The sequence below is a fragment of the Giraffa tippelskirchi genome, chromosome 2 (assembly GCF_054371585.1).
Source record: "Giraffa tippelskirchi isolate mGirTip1 chromosome 2, T2T-mGirTip1v1.2.pri, whole genome shotgun sequence".
Classification (NCBI taxonomy): Eukaryota; Metazoa; Chordata; class Mammalia; order Artiodactyla; family Giraffidae; genus Giraffa; species Giraffa tippelskirchi.
In genome coordinates this window covers 35232740-35251939 of record NC_137276.1, presented here as the reverse complement: position 1 = coordinate 35251939, position 19200 = coordinate 35232740, and the positions used below count along the sequence as shown (strand labels likewise).

The window sequence follows — 19200 nt, the reverse complement described above, 5'->3', positions numbered from 1 at the left end:
GTCTGGTGGGCTACAGTCTACAGGGTCGAAAAGAGTCTGACATGACTGAGTGACTAAGAATGTAAACTCCTCTCTTAAACAAGATGAGGATGAGAGAAATCTTAAATTTTCCAAAACAAAATTTTGCCTCAAATTTTCTCACTTTATTCAGTGTATTTAATCTAGTGATAATTATAGGAATTTTTGTTATTTTTATTTTAGTAACGAACAATAAGCTGCTGATGATAGTAATGGGTTAACACTAAATTTTTTCTGATCATCTTAATTTATTCCTTCATTTCCTATTACAGTTTCACGCATATGCACAGAACCAGAATACCAGGTATAGGCAATTAGTTCTCAATACATAAAACTACAAAAAGAAAAGTATATTGGTTATCAATGCTTGTTAGCATAAAATGTATGAAAACAAAATACACAATATCTAGAGTGGAGATTACATGGTTCAAATGCCATCTGACCTCACTCCTGCCAAGGAAGTCTGTAGAGAAGGGAATATTATTATATATAAGGGTGGACTGGTGTCAATGCCACTTGCAAAACAAAAAAAAGGTGCTCTCTATATTGATATTCAAAAATCTGTAAAACACCTACTGGGAAAGTTTTTGGATTGAAGTAAGAAATTAAAAATTTTTAAACTCAAATAATTGATGTCTTGTCTTAGTCACTCAGTCGTGTCCGACTCTTTGTGACCCCATGGACTGCAGCCCGCCAGGCTCCTCTGTCCATGGGGACTCTCCAGAAAAGAATACTGGAATGGGTTGCCATTTCCTTCTCCACAAATAACTGATAGTTACCTCAATTATTAATTACTAACCTATTATTTTGCTGGTCCCCATCAAAACATCACTGAAATGGTTCACTAGATTCATCGCATTTGGCTTTTAAGAAACAAGGTCTGTTGCCAGGTGGCTACCCAGTTCATTTCCTCTCCAGAAGTTCTCCGCCCTGTCTCATTCCTGCTCCCTGTGTGACTCACCTTCCACTTCCCCACCAGAGGCAGCAATTTTAGAGAGATGCAGATATGTTGTTCCAACGACATCATTTTTGGTAAGACGGTCCCTGTGTTAAAAGAACAGGTTAAGACATCCACCTATGAAGACATATCTTTGTTTCAACAATAGATCTGGAAAAGACCCTAGATATCAGAAATCACCCTGTCCAGTGGGCCTCAAGCCTCACTGCACTTTAAAATCACTTGGAAACCACCACTGCTCCCCTGGCCCCACCCCGTACCACCTCTAATTTCCTACTGAAGCTTTTAACTCAATGAAAGCAGAGGTGAAGAACAAGAGTTTGCATTTATAACAAGTACATATCCCAACTGATTCTTACACAGATGGTCCTCCAACAACCCTCTGAGAAATGCTGACCTAACTGGACAACTAGTTTCACCTGGAAATAGATTTTTACAGAGGCCCAGGAATTTGCCTATGGTCACACTCAATACTGTTGTCATGAAGTGAATGGGTCAGTTAAAGGCACATAACATGATGAGGGTAATAAAAATCTCACTACACAGAATAAGTGTTTGTATCTTATCATTTTCATACTGATTACTATGATGGTTTAAAAATTACAACGGGCTTTTCTAAGGGTCCCTCATAGGGGAAAAAATTCCCTTTCAATTCAATTCAAATATTTCTTGATTATCTACTGTGTGACTTCATTTGCTTGTCTATAACCTAAATCTTATCCACGTGGTTGGGTAAGTTTGTTCACTGTAACTACATACAACCTTGTGTATCTATCTGTATCTTAGAGAGTTCGTGAGCCTAACCCAAGAAGTGGTCTCTGGCTGGGCACACAGTAAGTGTAACGAACAGGTTTATAGTAATAACATCTTCTGTTTAATTCCTTCTTTTTATTCCATCTAGTGTCACACTCACCCTGAAGTTTAGAACTCCACAGGAGGGAGGAAAGTTTCACTCAGTATTTTGAGGAAAGATTACACTATAGTATATTATTATATATTATAGCAATACTATGTTATATATATTATATAGTTTAATAAAATTAGGTTACAGAAAGTGACTAATTAACAACAGTATACATGAGGAAAAAAATTATTATTTGGGGGGTATTAAGCCACATGTGTGGAGCTTTCATCCTCTCAGTCCATCCAGAAGGGTCTAGACTACATTTCAAGAATCCTTAGCTTTCCCTCAGTTGTGCAAACACCTACAGGGTATATAACCAAAGATCTGGATCCAAGGACTCCCCAGTTAAAGAGGGTCTCTCTGCATGTCTGAATCTACCATTGCTTTGGAGAGGGCTGACTAGATCAGGGGAAAACCCACATCTGCCGTGAACATGGGTGACTCTAGGATGACTCAGCCAGTGATCCTCCCACTGTGGCATCAGCAGGACAGAGTGGTCATCTGAGCTATATAGGGCCCAAACTCACACTCCTGAGAGTTCTGGAGGCCCCTGGAGCACCTTTGGGGTGTCAACTGAGGGTCCAAGTGACTTAAAACGAGCTCACACTCATTGGGAGGGGCATTTTGTCCTCAGGCCCCTTCATGCACCTCAATGAACTATGATGTGGTTACTGAACAAAATAAAGCCTTCTCCCCTCCTCCTAAAGTGTCCTGTTACCATAGTGCCAAGAGGGAACTAACATGTAAGTCAAATACATTTAGCCAAAGGAAAAATCAAGGCCAGACAGTTTGGGAACCCAACTGAGTCTCTGAGTGACTGTGGGCAAGTCACCTGACCTCTCTGAGCCTCAGTCTTCATCTGCAAAATGAACTAATAACAGTCTCTATTCCATAGGGTTCCTCTAAAGATTAAAGGGAATAGTGTAGGGAAGGCAAGAGGCACAGCACCTGTCACTAGTAGTGCTCAGAACACAGCAGCTGACATCATAATAAACACCGATGATGGTGGTGCCGGTCGTGATGATGCCAGCACCAATGATGATGCTATTTATCTTTTCTACTCTCAGGGAGGTAAGGGCTGCCAACTGAATGCCCCATCCAACTAGAATACACCCAAGAATAGCCTCATTATGGCCGATCATTGCTAGGATGTTGGTCTAGTATGAAATCCATCAGAAACTTTCAACAAATTTTCTTTGCATTCAATCACATAGGAAGCTCTGTCCAGTTTCCTTTCTAACAATGACAGAGAACAGCTCTCAGAATGTTTTGGTTGATTCTTCCCTAGAAATAGTTTACTCCATTTCTGAAGTCTATTTTGGACAGCCTAATAGTATTTAAAGCCTTAATTTATTATCGTGGGATATATTTAGATCATTTTTCCTTCCTTTTGTTCATGAGCAGTTGAACCAAGATATCCAAAGCTTTTCTGCAACTGCTACTGTTATTATTTTTAAAGAAAACACCTGATTCCAGGAGCAGTGAACCACTTGTCTGGAAGAAAAGCAAATGTCCTGAAAAGTAAGGGTTAGACCATCTAAAGTAAAGTTTCTTAAAATCCAAATATTTACTTCTCCAATTTGCAATTAGACACAAGTCTTTTTTAACTCACCAGTCATATATTGTCAGTTTTATTTTTTCACACATTGAAGGAAACTGTTAAAAGAGGAAAAAAGTAGTTATTTCTCAACTTATTCAGTAACTACTAGGATATTCTTATTTTTTTCTAAAAGAAAAGAGAGCCAAACCTTGATCTGAAGATTAACGACTTGATTCCACTCGGGGTTTGCATTTTTCTCAATTATATTCGTGCAAACCTGTAAAATCATCAAAACAGAGTAGGTATTCAAATTTCTAATTTTGGAAAGTTTATAATGTATGCACAGCAGATTATGATTCTAGCATACTTATGTTATAGACTTGGTCACTCAGTTGTGTCCGACTCTTTGCGACCCCATGGAATATACAGTCCATGGAATTCTCCAGGCCAGAATACTGGAGTGGGTAGCTGTTGCCTTCTCCAGGGGATCTTCCCAACCCAAGGATCGAACCCAGGTCCCACACATTGCAGGCAGATTCTTTACCAGCTGAGCCACTAGGGAAGCCCATAGACTTGGTAACCTCATTAAAGTTTTCTTAATAACAATTTGGTAAAATATGACATGGGTTTAGTATATTGATCTTTGCTTCTTCAGTGCACTAAGAGCTAGTTTCAAATTGCCAAATTTTAATATTGGATTAGTGTAATGATGCAAGAGTTGCTATTTAGTGAGCACTTGTTGTTTAGTTGTTAAGTGGTACCCAGCTCTTTTGCGACCCCACAGATTGTAGCCTGCCAGGCTCCTCTGTCCGTGGGATTTCCCAGCCAAGAAAACCGGAGTGGACTGTTTCCTTCTCCAGGGGATCTTCCCAACCCAGGGATCAAACCTGGGTCTCCTGCATTGGCAGGTTGACACTTGTTACATACTGTCTGATACGCATTTCTTCACTAAAATGTCCAAACATATCTTTTGATCCTGCCCACCAGCCCTTCTGCCTGCTCCCCAAACTAGCTGCTATCTTTCCATTATTGTTCGCAAGGGTGTTCAGGTTTGAACCAGAGTCAGTCACAACCCCTCTCTTTCCTTCACGTGCCTCATCCAATCCATCAGAAAATGCTGACACCCCTGTTTTCATCTGATCTTGCCTCAGATGCCTGTGGTTGGTTTCTATCTGGATCTCCACTTCCTCTCCTGCCTCCTCACTTTCATGTCACTCCCCGTGTGGCATCTTCAGTCAGTTCCCAGGCATACTTAGAATACTAAGTCCTGATTCATTCTCTGCCTGATAAAGCCCTGCCTGCCCACCTCACCTCTTCTCTCTGAGCTCATCTCTTGGTTTTGTCCCTTGCTTGCTCCACCCCAGCCATGCTGGCTTTCATCCACTGTGAACATATCTCCTCCCTGGGGTCTTTACATCTGCTCTTCCTTCTGCCTGCAAACCCTCCCCCCGCCAATATCTCTGCATTTTCCAGACCTCTGTTCAAATGTCACTTCCTCCAAGATATCCCACTTGATAAACTAACTGGATACCCCTCCAAACACCCTGCACCCATCACTTCTTGTCCCTTTCTTTATTTTCTGCTTAGTACTCAGCACTAACTGAAATTATGCAACTTTTTATTTGCTTGCTTATTGTTGTCCCTTCTATCACACAGTAAGCTCCATGAGAGTCAAGACTGTCCCGCTCACTTCTTTATCTCCAACGTGAGGGACAGTATCTAATACTTAGCAGGCTCCCGCTGTTTACTTCCTGAATTAACTCTTTCAACAATCCTTTGAGATTATCCTTATCCTCATATGTAATTCAGGGAATTGAGAATCAGAGGTTAAAGAATTTGACTTCACTTGCTATGGAGTGAGGTGAAGTCTGAATTTAAACCTGGCCTCATTTAGCTCCAGAACTGAGACTTTTTCTGCCATCTCCCACTGACTTTCCTGGGACATAACCCTGTGTGTGTGTTGCCAAACCTCACTTTCACATACACGTGGTTCCAATATGTAGTAGATGCTACTTCCTCATGCCTAGAACTGACTGTGGTACACCGTTATTCTACTATGGAATCCCACTCTACAATCTTTGACCATCTTTGTAGGTGAAAGTGGTAGTTACAGGTGTTCCTACACCAAGAGTCCCTCAGCTCTCATCAGAGGACTGAGATGGTTTCCCCTGCCAGACTCTGCAGTTTCTGCAGCTCATTGGAACATGATGGGTAAGAAACATGATAGAAATAGGCAGCTGGGTCCTGGAGGCTCTCCTCTACACAGTGGTCCCTGATCTTTCTGGCATCAGGGACCAGTTTTGTGAAAGACAATTTTTCCATGGACGGGGGATGGAGGTGGCTTCAGGATGATTCAAGTGCATTACATTTATTGTGTACTTTTTTTCTATTGTTATTACATCAGCTCCACTTCAGATCATCAGGCATTAGATTTCAGAGGGTGGGGACTCCTGCCACATTGACCAGGGATCACTGTTGCTGGCTAGGGACTTTGTGTAGGAGTAAGATAATGCTGGGACCTGGGAAATCATTTCTACTACTCTTACAAAAGACCAAATCTTTCTAATTTGAGTCCTGCATACTTTCCACTCCAAAATAAACCTCTAAGATGTCTGACATGTTCAGAGTCTGATAATCTGTGTTCCTGCACAGTGCCCAGCTCATCAGGGGGCTACTTAAAAAAGAATAAGCAGGAAATCACTCCAAAGAAAGCACAGTGGTTTAAATACATGTTTCTAGAGGCATCTACGTTGAGATCACATACAAACCTTTTTTCCGGCAAAGGAAACTTCTACAAAAGGGTCCACTAGGTTCTTCTTATCAGCGATGCCTCCAAATATTTCCTTTACTGTCTGTGAGAAGGCATCATCCACTGGAAAGGAACATGTCACAGAAGAAATCAAATCTGATTCTCTTAAGAGAACAGAAATCACTCAGCAAAATTAAAAATTGTCTTCTGTATGGAAAAACCATTGCAATGAGAATCATTCTGAAAAGTGGCAAGTACCAGTGGCACTGGACTGCAGAAATCCTTTGTCTTAGTTGAGAGAAAGAGAAAACATGTTCTCTCCACAAAATTTAAAAATTAACAGGAGCGTCTTAGGAAAAAAAATCATAAATTACTATGTTGAGAATCAATCACTTATTGAGGAAACCAATAGAATAAAAAAGTCCATCCAAACAGGGTAATTCAAAAACTGAGGCCTAGCTGCAATTTGGAAAATGTTCTTTAGGTAAACATATAGGCCTCATCTTTTTTTGAGTAACTCCAGGAAATCTGGCATAATCATAATGTGTTTAATCACCTATAAACAACAGAACTCTGTTTTAACAAACTAAGAAGTGAATAGACCTTGCACTGTTGGTGGGAATGTAAATTGATACAGCTACTATGGAGAAGAGTAAGGAAGTTGCTTATAAAACTAAGAACTACCATATGACCCAGCAATCCTACTACTGGGCATACACCCCAAAGAAAACCATAATTCAAAAAGATACATGTACCCCAAAGTTCACTGCAGTGCTATTTACAATAGCCAGGACATGGAAGCAACCTAGATGTCCATTGACAGATGAATGGATAAAGAAGATATGGCACATATATACAATAGAATATTACTCAGCCATAAAAAGGAAAGAAATTGGGTCATTTGTAGTGATATGGATGAACCTAGTGTCTGTCAGAGTGAAGCAAGTCAGAAGAAGAAAAACAAATATCATATATTAACACATACACATGGAATCTAGAAAAATGATACTGATAAACCTATTCGCAGGGCAGGAATAGAGATGCAGACGTAGAAAACGGATTTGTGGACACAGCAGAGGAAGGCAAGAGTGGGTCAAACAGAGAATAGCATTGATGTACATACACTACCATGTGTAAAATAGCTAGTGGGAAGCTGCTGTATAGCACAAGGAACTCAGCTCAGTGCTCTGTGATGACCTAGAAGGGTGGGGTGAGGGTGGGAGGGAGGCTTAAAAGGGAGGGGATATATGTATACAGACAACTGATTCACTTTGTTATACGGCAGAAACTAACACAACATTGTAATTATACTCCAATTAAAAAAAGTGAACAGAGTTCAGTTGAACAGGCCCAAGTAGACATTATAACTTGAGGTTTCATTTATTTACTTCATTTAAGATATTTCCGAGGGAAAGATGGGCTGGGGAGGCATTAGAGGGGAGGGGTTTGCGGAAAAGTAGCAAATCCTGAAGAGCTCCGTGGCCTGTACAGTGGTGCTGCCTCCTGAGGATGGGGAGAGGGTCCTATGTCCCAGGGCCCAGCAGGAAGCAGGCACACCAGGCAAGGCAGAGAGGATGCCAGGTCCTCAGCAAGGACAAGCAAGCAACTAGATTAGCCTCTGTGAATGGAATCGGTCTAAGGAATTCTCTTAAATGCACCCAATCTCTTAATACAGTAGTGACAGAATTCTAGTTATTGGCACTTACAACTTTGGCTCAGCCATTTTTAATACTCTGATAGCAAACACATTTATCTGTTTATAGAACTTCAGTTTCATTTGGGATGAAAGGAGTTGGCGATGCTGACTGCTGACCTCTGTTTGGTATCCTTTAGAATAAGGGGAAAGTGTGGAACCCAGAAGAGAGAGAGAACAGAGATGAATGGGTCAAAGGCTCCATAAGGGCCATGGGTTAGGGACCAACAGGCTGCCCCATGAATCTGCTTAGGTAGTTTTCAAAAGGGCCAAAATGAATGAAAATAACTCTATGAAGGCCTTTAAGAAGAAAGACATATGGCAGGGAGCACCAACACTATTTGGAGTATGATTATTTTTATCACATGTAATCATGCAGGTAGCTGACATCCTGGGGCTGGATTAAATCAATACATACTCTGGGGGATGTCCTCCGCTCGGTAGATCTTCAGCAGGAAGGTCACCCACCGCAGGGCAATGCCAGCAGGGAGTAACAAGTTACTTTCCACGTCATCACTGTCATTATCACAATCTTGTTTCTCAGGCTATTGGGGACACAGAGTGGCAAATTATACACAGAGGAAAGCAGCACTTCAAGAGGCCAAATTTAAGTACGTGGAGGCAACTTAGATGTTCATTGACAGAGGAATGGATAAAGATATGGTACATATATACAGTGGAATATTACTCAACCATTAAAAAAAGAACAAAATAATGCCATTTGCAGCAACATGAATGGACCTAGAAATTGTCATACTGAGTGAAGTAAGTCAAACAGAGAAAGACAAATATCATATGATATTACTTATATGTGGAATCTAAAAAAATAGCACAAATGAACTTATTTACAATATAGAAATAGAGTCATGTTTGAAGAAAACAAATTTGTGGTTACCAGAAGGGGAAGGGGCGGAGGGATAAATCAGGAGATTGAGATTGACAGATACACACTACTATATATAGAATACATAACTAATAAGGACCTACTGCACAGCACAAGGAACTCTACTCAATATTCTGTAATGACATATATGGGAAAAGAATCTTAAAGAGTTGGATATATGTACATGTATAACTGATTCACTTTGCTGTACACCTGAAAATAACAGCGTTGTAAATTAACTATATGCCAATTTGAAAAACGAAGAATTAACTGCTGCTACCGAAAAAAAAATAAATAAATAAAACCAATCATAACTGTTTTCATTAGGATTTCCTGTGTTTCGAGCTTAAAAGTTTAGCACCAATTCAACCTCAAAACTGCCCTACAAAAATCAATGCTCATGTTTCTTTGACCAATACATTATGAGAAAATTATGTGTCCTTTTTAATCTTCTGAGCACTAAATAGAGAGACAGTTACTGAAGCTCTTTTACTTTCTTTCTGGCTACTGGCTTGCTGCCCAATTCTCTAGAATAACAACTGTCCTCTTAGGTGGCAATGCCTGATTCTGCAACGGAGCCAGGTTCTGTAGATGCAGTGATGTGGGGAACTCGTAAAAACACACATATCTTTACTGAATGAAAAACCTGCTCACAGACACCAGGAAGGAGCTAAGTGAGCTGGAATAATAATTCTGTTGTGAAGAAAATAACAAATTCCAGAAAACTGAAGGAATTGGAGGATTGGAGTTGTTGATTGGAAGCTCTGCTCCATTTCACAATGACTGGTGCCCACTTGCTTAACTCTTGGTCCTCTTTCTTAGTGAAAAAATGTAGAGGATAGAGAATTTGGAGCTCACAGGAGGCTCATCTCCGGTTCCCAGGACGAACATGCTGACTTTCATGTAGCCTTTAGCACCCGAGCTGGCATCTTCAGGGTCATTGAGGAGAAGCCATTTCCTCATGACAGCATGACCTAAAATAAAGAGGGCGTAAAAGGACAGGAATACTCTAAAGAGAAGCTGACAGGTCCATGATTCCATCTGCGGTAAGATAACCAAGTATTTCCTCCAATGTGTCTTCATGACGGGCCATACTCCCTAGATGAGGCTCTATTTTAATGCTCTCTCCTTCACACTGACTCTCCACCCACATCCTGCCCTGGGGTGACTGAACAAGACTCTCTCAGCTCTAGTCACTGGTTCTACAATTTGATTTTGATAAGGTTAAAGTAGCCTCACAGAACAGAGAAATTATCTATTTGTTTCCATTAGGATGATTACCATTAGATTATAAAAAAAGACATCCATACTAAACTGCCATCATAATTCCCACTGGGTATAGCCTTTCCTTTTCTCAATCAAGAAAAACATCACTTTTGATTCTTTGACCCCTCAAATTTTCTTGATTCCCAGAGTGTTCAAGTTCATGGGAAAACATTGCTTACCAGGTTCATCATAAACAAATCCAACATCGATCTGGGAAAATATAAAATAGTTCAAACAAATTTTACAATCACTTCAGTCACTTCTAGCATCTATTATTATTATTACACTTAAAAAAATAAGGCTTTTGGCTAGACAACTTGCTTTAAGACCCACCATTTCCATCTTACTGTCTCTGAGCTGTGTGACACACTGAAGGCTCTCCATCCATCATTTTGAATGAATGAGCTAGTCTCACAGCTGGAAGAGACACAGTGACCAGTATGGCCTGGTTTGCTTGGGACTTTTCCGGTAGCACAGAAAGTCTCACATTCTGAGGAAACCCTCAAACCCAAGCAAACCTGGACTATGGTCACCATATGGGACTACTTATTGAGTATTCCTCCACCTTTTCCTTCAATTAATTCTAATACTAATATTAATAGACCCTTTGATTGGGTACTCCAATGTACCAAGAGCTAGGTGCTTTATATAATGTATCTCACCTCATTTTCACAATAATTCCATCTTACAGATGAAGAAACTAAGCATCAGAGAGGTTTACAAGTGGCTAGTTAATGGCAGACAGGGTATGAACTGACCCAAATCATCTTCTAAGACTTGCTTCAAGACGCAGCCCATTCCATGTGGAATCACTAAGAAGGCACAAGTCTTTATCAATAAGCCCAGTGTGAACTGCTTGGAAAAGCAGGTTGATTCTCTTCCCTGGTTTGGCTTGCCTGTCATACACCAGATTTATAACTGACTTAGTAGATAGAACTCTGGGCTACTGGCAAGTAGAGCGGGGTAATGGGCTTCTTGCCACAGGCCAGTACTCTTCCCACTGTAGCAATGTACTGGGCTTCCAGCCACAACAGGAACTCTGTGAAGGGCCCTGGTATGGCAGCTCCCAGGCATCTTGCTCCAGGACTAAGTGTGGGATCAAGTGCTAAGTGCTGTACTTTGGAAGTTGACTAGACTCCAGTCAGAGGACACTCAACTGGCTTCTTGCCCCCACAGCATTTGTGTCTGGCTTTCAGCAATAATCATAGCATCAATGCCTTACATATAACCTTCTGATGTCACCAAGATGGGTTCCTTGAGTCCTGGCCAGGAACCAGACTCCTCATCATGAAAGCGCCCACCTTTGACCTAAGTTGAATGAAACAGAGAGTGGACACCCACCTTAAACTCCCCCATCAGAGAATCTGCCCGCAGAGAATGGGAATTATAAACCTGGAAGAAAGGAGAGTGGTGAGAAGATTACCGGCTTCATCTGGCAGCTAGTGAGCACTGCCCTCCTACTCCGTGGCCCCCTTACCCGAATGCTGATGATCTCATCCATCAGTTCAGAAGGAGTCAGGTGGACATTATAGAAAAATAACTGTTGAAACAAAAAGGGAAAATGTTTGAATGTCAACAGAGGTGGATTAAGGTTTAGTAGGATCTGATGCTAAAATGTGAGGGGCCTTCCTAAAAAACATACAAGACACAACTTCAAATTAGGTGTGACCACGTGAACCTACTGCAGGACCTCGGAAAAGGCTCTGAAGCTTAAGCATCGTGAGCTTCAAGGTAAACTCTGTATATCAGATAAAGGGTTAAGTAACAATTGTGCATAGTGTTTATTTAACTAAATAGAATTGTTCATTTGGCACCAGGTATCTAGTAGCTAGGGCTTCCCAGGTGGTGCTGGTGGTGAAGAACCTGTCTGCCAATGCAGGAGACATAAGAGACATGGGTATGATCCCTGGGTTGGGAAGATCCCCTGGAGGAGGGCATGCCAACCCACTCCAGTGTTCTTGCCTGGAGAATCCCAAGGACGGGGGAGCCTGGTGGGCTGCCGTCTATGGGGTCGCACAGAGTTGGACACGACTGAAGCGACTTGGTGGTGGCAGCAGCTAATTAAAGATCAAGGTTATTTCATGTGCTTAGGGTTTGCATGATCTGGAAAGTTAAGGTTAATTTTCTTCCATTTTTAGTGCTATTATCTGTAATCAGTGATTAATTTTGCTCTTTCTAACAAAATATTTGTAAAGCCAACTCTACACATTAGATACTGTTAGTGCCTCAGTAGAGTCAGTATGGACCACATTTTAACTCATTGTAACAGCTAAGTTTAAGAAGGTTGACTCTTGGAAGATGAAAATTGGGTATGTAGAGGTTTCACCATAAAGTCAAAGTTTTATGTGCCAATAGACTTTAATCCTAAAAGAGAAAGACAGAGCATTTATTTAAACTGAGACTTTTTTCTCCTACATTTTCCTTAGAAATATTTTAAATTTCTGTTAAATAAAAATGAAATGAAAAAAATGAAAGAATCATTGCTATAATTTTGGGACACTGGCTTTTGGCTTTATCACTCTTTTTTTTAAACTGAACTATCTGGAAGAAGGTTCTAGATAATACAATACTTCACTCCTTAAAAGTACATCTGCGTATGGCTGAGTCCCTTTGCTGTTCACCTGAAACTATGACAACATTATTAATTGGCTATACCCCAATACAAAATAAAAAGTTCAAAAGAAAAACATGCTTAAATAAATAAATAAAAGCAATCACCAGTGGCAGGGGAGGGGATTATTTCCAAAAAGTAAAAACAATAAAAGATTATTTTCAAAAAGTAAAAAAATTTGCACTCATCTCTGAAGAGCAAGAACATCTTTTCATATAATGGATCAAGGAGATCAAACCAGTCAATCCTAAAGGAAATCAACCCTGAATATTCATTGGAAGGATAATGCTGAAACTGAAGCTCCAATACTTTGGCCACCTGATGCAAAGAGCTGACTCACTGGAAATGACCCTGATGCTGGGAAAGATTGAAGGCAAAAGGAGAAGAGGGCGACAGAAGATGAGATGGTTAAATAGCATCTCTGATTCAATAGACATGAATTTGAGCAAACTCTAGGAGATAGTGAAGGACAAGTGTGCTGCAGTTCATGGGGTCGCAAAGAGTCAGACACAACTTAGTGACTGAACAGCAACAACACTATTATCACACCCAAAAAATTTAACATGTAACACAGTCAATTTTCAAATTCCTACACTTGTTCTGAAAAAAGTTCTTTTTAGCTTTTTTTTTTTTTAATCTAGGATTCACTCGAGGATCTTACATTGTATGTGGTTGTTGTATCTCCTAAGTTTCCTTTTATCTAGAATGGTACTCCTGGCTTATTTTTGTTATTTATTTCTATCAAGACCAGTTGCTTTGCAGAATATCTTACAATCTGGATTTTTGTCAGTGTTTCCTCATTGTTAGATTCAAGTTTGACCACTGGACAAATGACACAAGTGATGCTGATTACTTCCATTATATCACATCAGGACACACATGTCCATTTGTCCTTTGGTGATACCAAGTTGAATCACTTGGTTAAAAATGTGTATGTAAACTAGAGATTTTTTCATAAAATCTTTTTATTGATTTATGAATTGGTCTGTTTAGAAGCTCAGTTATTTGATTCTTCCCTTTAGCTAAGAAATCTAATTTCAAAAGTATTCATTAAAATGGTAAGTTCTGAGGTGGACTTCCTACAGATGTAGTTGAGTGAATCTTTATCTTGCATTATAAATGTCGGGTAAGGGAGTTAGAGAAGGCGAGGTTAGGAAAAAGAATGGGACCGGCACTTTACAGGAACAGATCACCTTTAATGAGGTGAGAAGGGTCAGCAGTCAGATTAGTGAGCTGCTGCACTAACCCAAGAAAAGAGTAAGTATATATAGGCATATATGTGGCAATCTACTGTCTTAAGGGGGCCTGTTCTTCTCCAAGGTTGTTTGGAGTAGTTATCTCTTAAACAGCTGGGGCAAGGAATTCTGGAGATAGGCCAGAGGCTGGACCGGCTGGGAGCTCGGCGTAATCAACCTTAATGTCCATTTTTCTTCCTTCGGGTGAGAGAGTTCTTTGTTTTCTTAGAATGGTGGGGAGGACCCGGAGGGGAGTTTTAAGTCCAGGCTATTTTGAGCTGTGTAACTTTCCTTCAGTAAACACTTGGATGGGTCCTATGCTCTAGGCATCACGTGTCCAATATGTTGTCCTTCCTGCAATCCTGTCTTGTCCCCCAGTATGACTTTCACCCAGCCTTCCCTGAAGTCCACTTCCAGGGCCTCATCTCTGAACGCACCCACCTCTCACGTTTGCTTTGACACCACCTAGCTGCCTGACGATGTCTGTGATTCATCTAAGCAGAAGCCAGAAGTGAGAACAAAATGGAGCCTCTGAAAAGCTGGGGGCCAAGTTGAACATAGGAAACCAACCAGGAGCACCACACAGAAAAAAAACCGTTTCTTTTGTGAACAGAGAAAAAAAGAACCAGCGCCAGGGCTGGGATTACAAGCTGTTGGGAACTAAGAGGAACTGTGAGAGGAAGCTGTGGTAGGAAATGCCTGGCCTCAGAGATCAGGGCATGAGGCCCCAGGAATCTCAGAAACATGGCTCCTCGGCGGAGTAAGGCTGGCATGTGAAAAATTCCCCAAACTTATCATTTCTCTTCACAGTCCTAAATGTGGAGTTTCATGGCATTGAAGACAACTGTCAAGGTATTCAGCATTTTTGAAGAGTGTTGCAGAAGAGGTCATCAGAACAGGCTATAATCTCATTATGGAGGAAAAAACCCTTTCTGCTCATAATTGCTTCTTCTAACCTATATTGTTTTTATAGCCAAGTAGGTTTTGACACCTTTAAAAAGTTGGGTTACTTAAGTCACATGGAGTCACCCTTCAGAGACATTTGCTAATTAAAAAGAGCAAAGGCAGGTCCCAAGTGTTCTGTGTGGTCCATGGTAAGAGGTGCAAGGACCCATTTGGAAGGGCTCCCTCCAGAAGTTGTTGTAAAACCACCAGAAAGACACCGGGCTTCTCTGAGAACCAATAATGAAGCAGGCCATGTGACTCCAAGACCCAGAGGTTCTTGGCACAGAATGTTTAAGGCTGGAACTTTGTCCTCTGTGTACAGTTGAATCTGCACATGTGTTCCTCTCCACTTGGGACTGTAGAGAAGTGGGTGGAAGCTGAGAAAGTACACATAAATAAAACAGACGCACAAGGACATGCATTTGCCCGTTTACCTCATCAAAAAATGGATTGTTCCCTCGCTTGATTCTTGTTCGGTGTGTCTGGCCACAGATATGGACTTTGACCACAGGCTTGATGTTGTTGCCACTTAACTGCCGGCCCTCGATCACTCGGACCCGGATCTGCAAGTACCGAAGGGGAGTCGTCACTGACCCTTTCCCAGCATGACAAGTAAGAGAATCCACAGGTGTCACCTTGGCTCATTCATCAGTAAGGACCACCGAAACCAGCGCAGCTTTGCAATGTACTGGCGCTCAAAGACAGGGAACGTCCACCTGCGCCCATTCTCGTGATGGGAACTGGGGTCAGGTTGCCAAAACCGAGAGCTGTGATGGGCTTTCAGTAGTCCAGATTGGCCTGGGAAAGCACAGGGCAGGGTGGAGGCTGCTGCCCAGAGTCAGCCTCCTACCTGGTCTTCCTGATCCCTGGAAGGTACTAACCCCCTCCATGGCTGTCTCCCAAGGAAGCAGCCAGAGCTGTGAAAAAACAGAATACTTGTGCTTCCATTCCTTGATTAGCTCTTGGGCTTCCCTGGTGGCTCAGATGGTAAAGAATCTGCCTGCAGTGTGGGAGATCCAGGTTTGATCCCTGGGTTGGGAAGATCCCCTGGAGAAAGGAATGGCAACCCACTCCAGTATTCTTGCCTGGAGAATCCCATGGACAGAGGAGCCTGGTGGGCTACAGTCCATGGGGTCACAGAGTCAGACATGACTAACTCTCTCACTTCCTACCACCAAAGGGAATTTTATTTCTCTGAAGAGCCTCATCCGGATTGACAACATTTACTGCTGCTTGCAGAAGACGGGGAACTCTTCTCATTGAGTTTATGCCCTTACATTCCTGTTTACTAGTTGAGCCACTGCCCATAGGCAGAAGCTCTTCTAACACCACCACAGTTGCCAAAAGCTAGACAACATGGTGTTGGTACAATAGGGATGTGGGGCCCTGGGGCTGTTCCTACCTGGAAGTCCTGTGGCTTGTTAGACAGCATGCGTCGGCTGCTCTTTGCTTTTGTGAGCCTCTGGGCAAGGTGAGCTTCCGACATGGTCCCTCCTGGTCCCCTAGGGCCTGGGACCCTGACCGTACTGTCCAACCTGTCCTCATCACCTCCATCTTCCTCTTCTCCTAAAATACCAAAAAGGGATGCATTCAGAGACAGTCCTCATCCTGTATGAGCCTAAACATTCCAGAGAGTTTTCCATGCTGCTGAGGCTGCAGGTGAGGGAGGCGCTTCTTGGTGACAGTGATTTGGGACAAATTGTGACTCAGGTATATATTCTTTAGGCAAATGTGTTCACGTGCAACACGACATTCATTCAGGCTGTCTTCAAGGTAACTAGGAGAATGCCAGAGGCCCCGGGGAGCATGAGAAGAGGAGATGGTACGAATGGACTCAGCCAGACCATCATTCTGTTCTGATCTGGGAACCAACTTGAGGTCAGGGATCTGCCTGTGGTTAGGACGGTGACGTGTGGAAATGCCAGGGAAACTGGAGACTTGCTGGGGAGGCTTCCACTCCGCCCTTCCCACTGCAGGTCTTTTCTCTAGAACTTCACTTGTGAGGTCTTGTACTGTCTGCTTTCTGCCTGAGTTTCCTGATCACGAATGCCCTCTCCACCCTCATGGTAGATGAGAAACTGGCCTCCAGTTTCCTGCCAAGCAGACTGAGGTGGTCATCATACTCTCGCTCCATCCTCCCAGTCTGTCACTTCCATACACATCTGTCCCCTAGCTTCCCTTCACACTCAGCGGGGAAAACACTGCTCGAGTGAACCTCCTCCCATCCCTGAGAGCCCACTTCCTTCTGATTCTTTGAGGACCCTTTAAATGGTCCCCCTTTTAAATACCTCCAGTGGCTCCTTCCCCATAGGGACCTTCCCTCTGCCTTCAAATACGCACGGATCTTTCTCTCCTATAAATGACAAACATCAACTCTGTCTTCTATGTTTCCTCCTTTTATTACTCACAAACTTTTTAAAACTCAGTGACAAACTTCAGTTGTTTTTTTTAATACACAAAAAGTTTAAACTCCTAGTAATCTGTACAATATAAGACTAGAAGACCAACTAACTACCTTGTCTAAAAAATACCAGCACCTGTACTCCCTACCTTTGGATCCTGAACCTCCTCCTTTACTGATGATCCCATATGGAAATGGCAGGAGGCAATTTCCATATGGAGTCACCTGCCAGTCACTCACATCACAGTGTGAATTCGTTCCACCCAATTGCCCTGTAGCATGGCTCTTAGAGGTTGGGCTTTGGAGTCATGCTGTCTGCGTGGGAATTCCAGTTTTGAGCTACGTGAGTCTAAGTAGCCTCTTCATTTGTTTCAGTTTCCTCATTCTTAAAAAGGAGGAACTAATAGTGTTTACCACAAGGTTTTTGTAAAGATGAAATTAATCTATATGCAAGGCCTTTAATACAGTGCCTAGCACAAAACAGCACCCAACAAATTAATCTTTTTCTTTTTCTTCTTTAAACTTTTCTTGAGAAGTCAGTTTTACTGGAGCACTTCCTAGAGAGCAGTAATGGGGTAGGGAAGGGAGGCAGTCAGTGGGCAGCACGGGGGACAGGGCACAGAGTGAGAAACAACCAACCACAAGGAAGTAAAGGGTCTCCCTAATGTTTAGCCCAGGAGGAACATTCCTCCTCACCACCCCTCCATTCCTGCTCGTCCCATTCAAGTCTGGCTCCTGTTCCACAAAGGCCAACCACGGCCTCTCCTCGCTAAGCTCAGTACCCTTTTCCGAATGCTCGTGCTTCACCTTCCATGGCATTGGACACTGGGGATCACACATACTTCTATGAGTTGAGAATCTCTCCTCCTGGCACTTTGCAGGGTCTTCTGAAGCCCCCCTCTTTGTCTCCAATTCATCAAGTGTGCCTTCCCACTCTGTTCCTCTGCCCTCTGCTTCTCTGACCCAACGTTCTCTGGAGCCACACCTCAGTCTTCCAAGAAGTCACAGACCCACAGAATTTAGAAAAGAACAGACCTTAAAGACCTTCAATCTAGGGATTTCCCTGGTGGTTCAGTGATTAAGAATCTACCTGCCAATGCAGGGGACACGGGTTCAATCCCTGGTTCAGGAAGATTCCACATGCTATAGAGCAACTAAGACCATGTGCTGCAACTACTCAGCCTGTGCCCTAGAGCCTGTACTCTGCAACAAGAGAAGTCACCGCAATAAGAAGCCCATGCACCACAACTTGAGTGGCCCCTGCTGGCTGCTGAAGGAGGAAACAAACAGAACAGGCTCTATCTTGAAAGTAGGACTCCATCTTGGGCCAGACTGTGGACTTTGAGCTATATGCCCAGTATCTATGGAAACGACATACCAATTGGAAATCCAGGCCCCCAGAAGGAAGAGCCCCAGGGCTCGTAGCTAGACTCTCCGTCCCTAAAAGAATACCCTAATTATCTATGTAACTGAATAGAATTATATATTCTATTATGCTTATTGGGGGTATGACCACAGGCCTATTGATAATTGTCCACTGTTAACTACCTAGGCTTATGGCAAATGAATCACGGGTTAACTTTGATTGTATCTTTCTTTTCCTTTGTTCAGACTAGTTTCAGGGAATCTGGGGAGGTGGGTTTGGGCACGTACACTTAGGGTATATAAGGTTTTCACAAAAAACTGGTCGGGGTCCTTGGCCAAGAGGAGACTCTGCCTTGGGCCCCCTGGTGTAATAAACTGCACTCCATGATCTGCATTGTCCTTCTGAGTGAGTTTGTTTTCCAGAATGTGTGGCGGCTACAACACTGCAACAAGAGAAAGCTCACACAGCAACAAAGACCCAGAGCAGTCAAAAACAACTATATAAAAGAAATTAGAAAAATTAAGAGTATAAAGATAAAAATTATTTTTTTCAGAAAAAGATCTTCAATCCAACCTGCCCCTCACCCTATTTTATAGGTAGAAAAACTGAGGTCCAGAAAGCAGAAACAACG

At 42.3% G+C, this 19200-nt stretch overlaps 1 protein-coding gene across 5 annotated transcripts in view; it reads right to left on the bottom strand.

Annotated features, from left to right (window-relative positions):
* MYOF (myoferlin) overlaps positions 1–19200 on the bottom strand; it is a 176378-nt gene that overhangs the window by 87971 nt on the left and 69207 nt on the right. For all 5 annotated transcript variants that reach the window (XM_081554035.1, XM_081554046.1, XM_081554058.1 and 2 more), the window contains exons 6-16: positions 16205–16368; positions 15237–15365; positions 11489–11551; positions 11353–11403; positions 10191–10221; positions 9604–9719; positions 8281–8407; positions 6189–6292; positions 3629–3697; positions 3493–3536; positions 980–1062 (exon numbers count right to left, since the gene is read on the bottom strand). In XM_081554035.1, coding sequence (XP_081410161.1) covers positions 980–1062; positions 3493–3536; positions 3629–3697; positions 6189–6292; positions 8281–8407; positions 9604–9719; positions 10191–10221; positions 11353–11403; positions 11489–11551; positions 15237–15365; positions 16205–16368 — 981 coding nt within the window. The remainder of the gene's footprint in view (positions 1–979; positions 1063–3492; positions 3537–3628; positions 3698–6188; positions 6293–8280; positions 8408–9603; positions 9720–10190; positions 10222–11352; positions 11404–11488; positions 11552–15236; positions 15366–16204; positions 16369–19200) is intronic.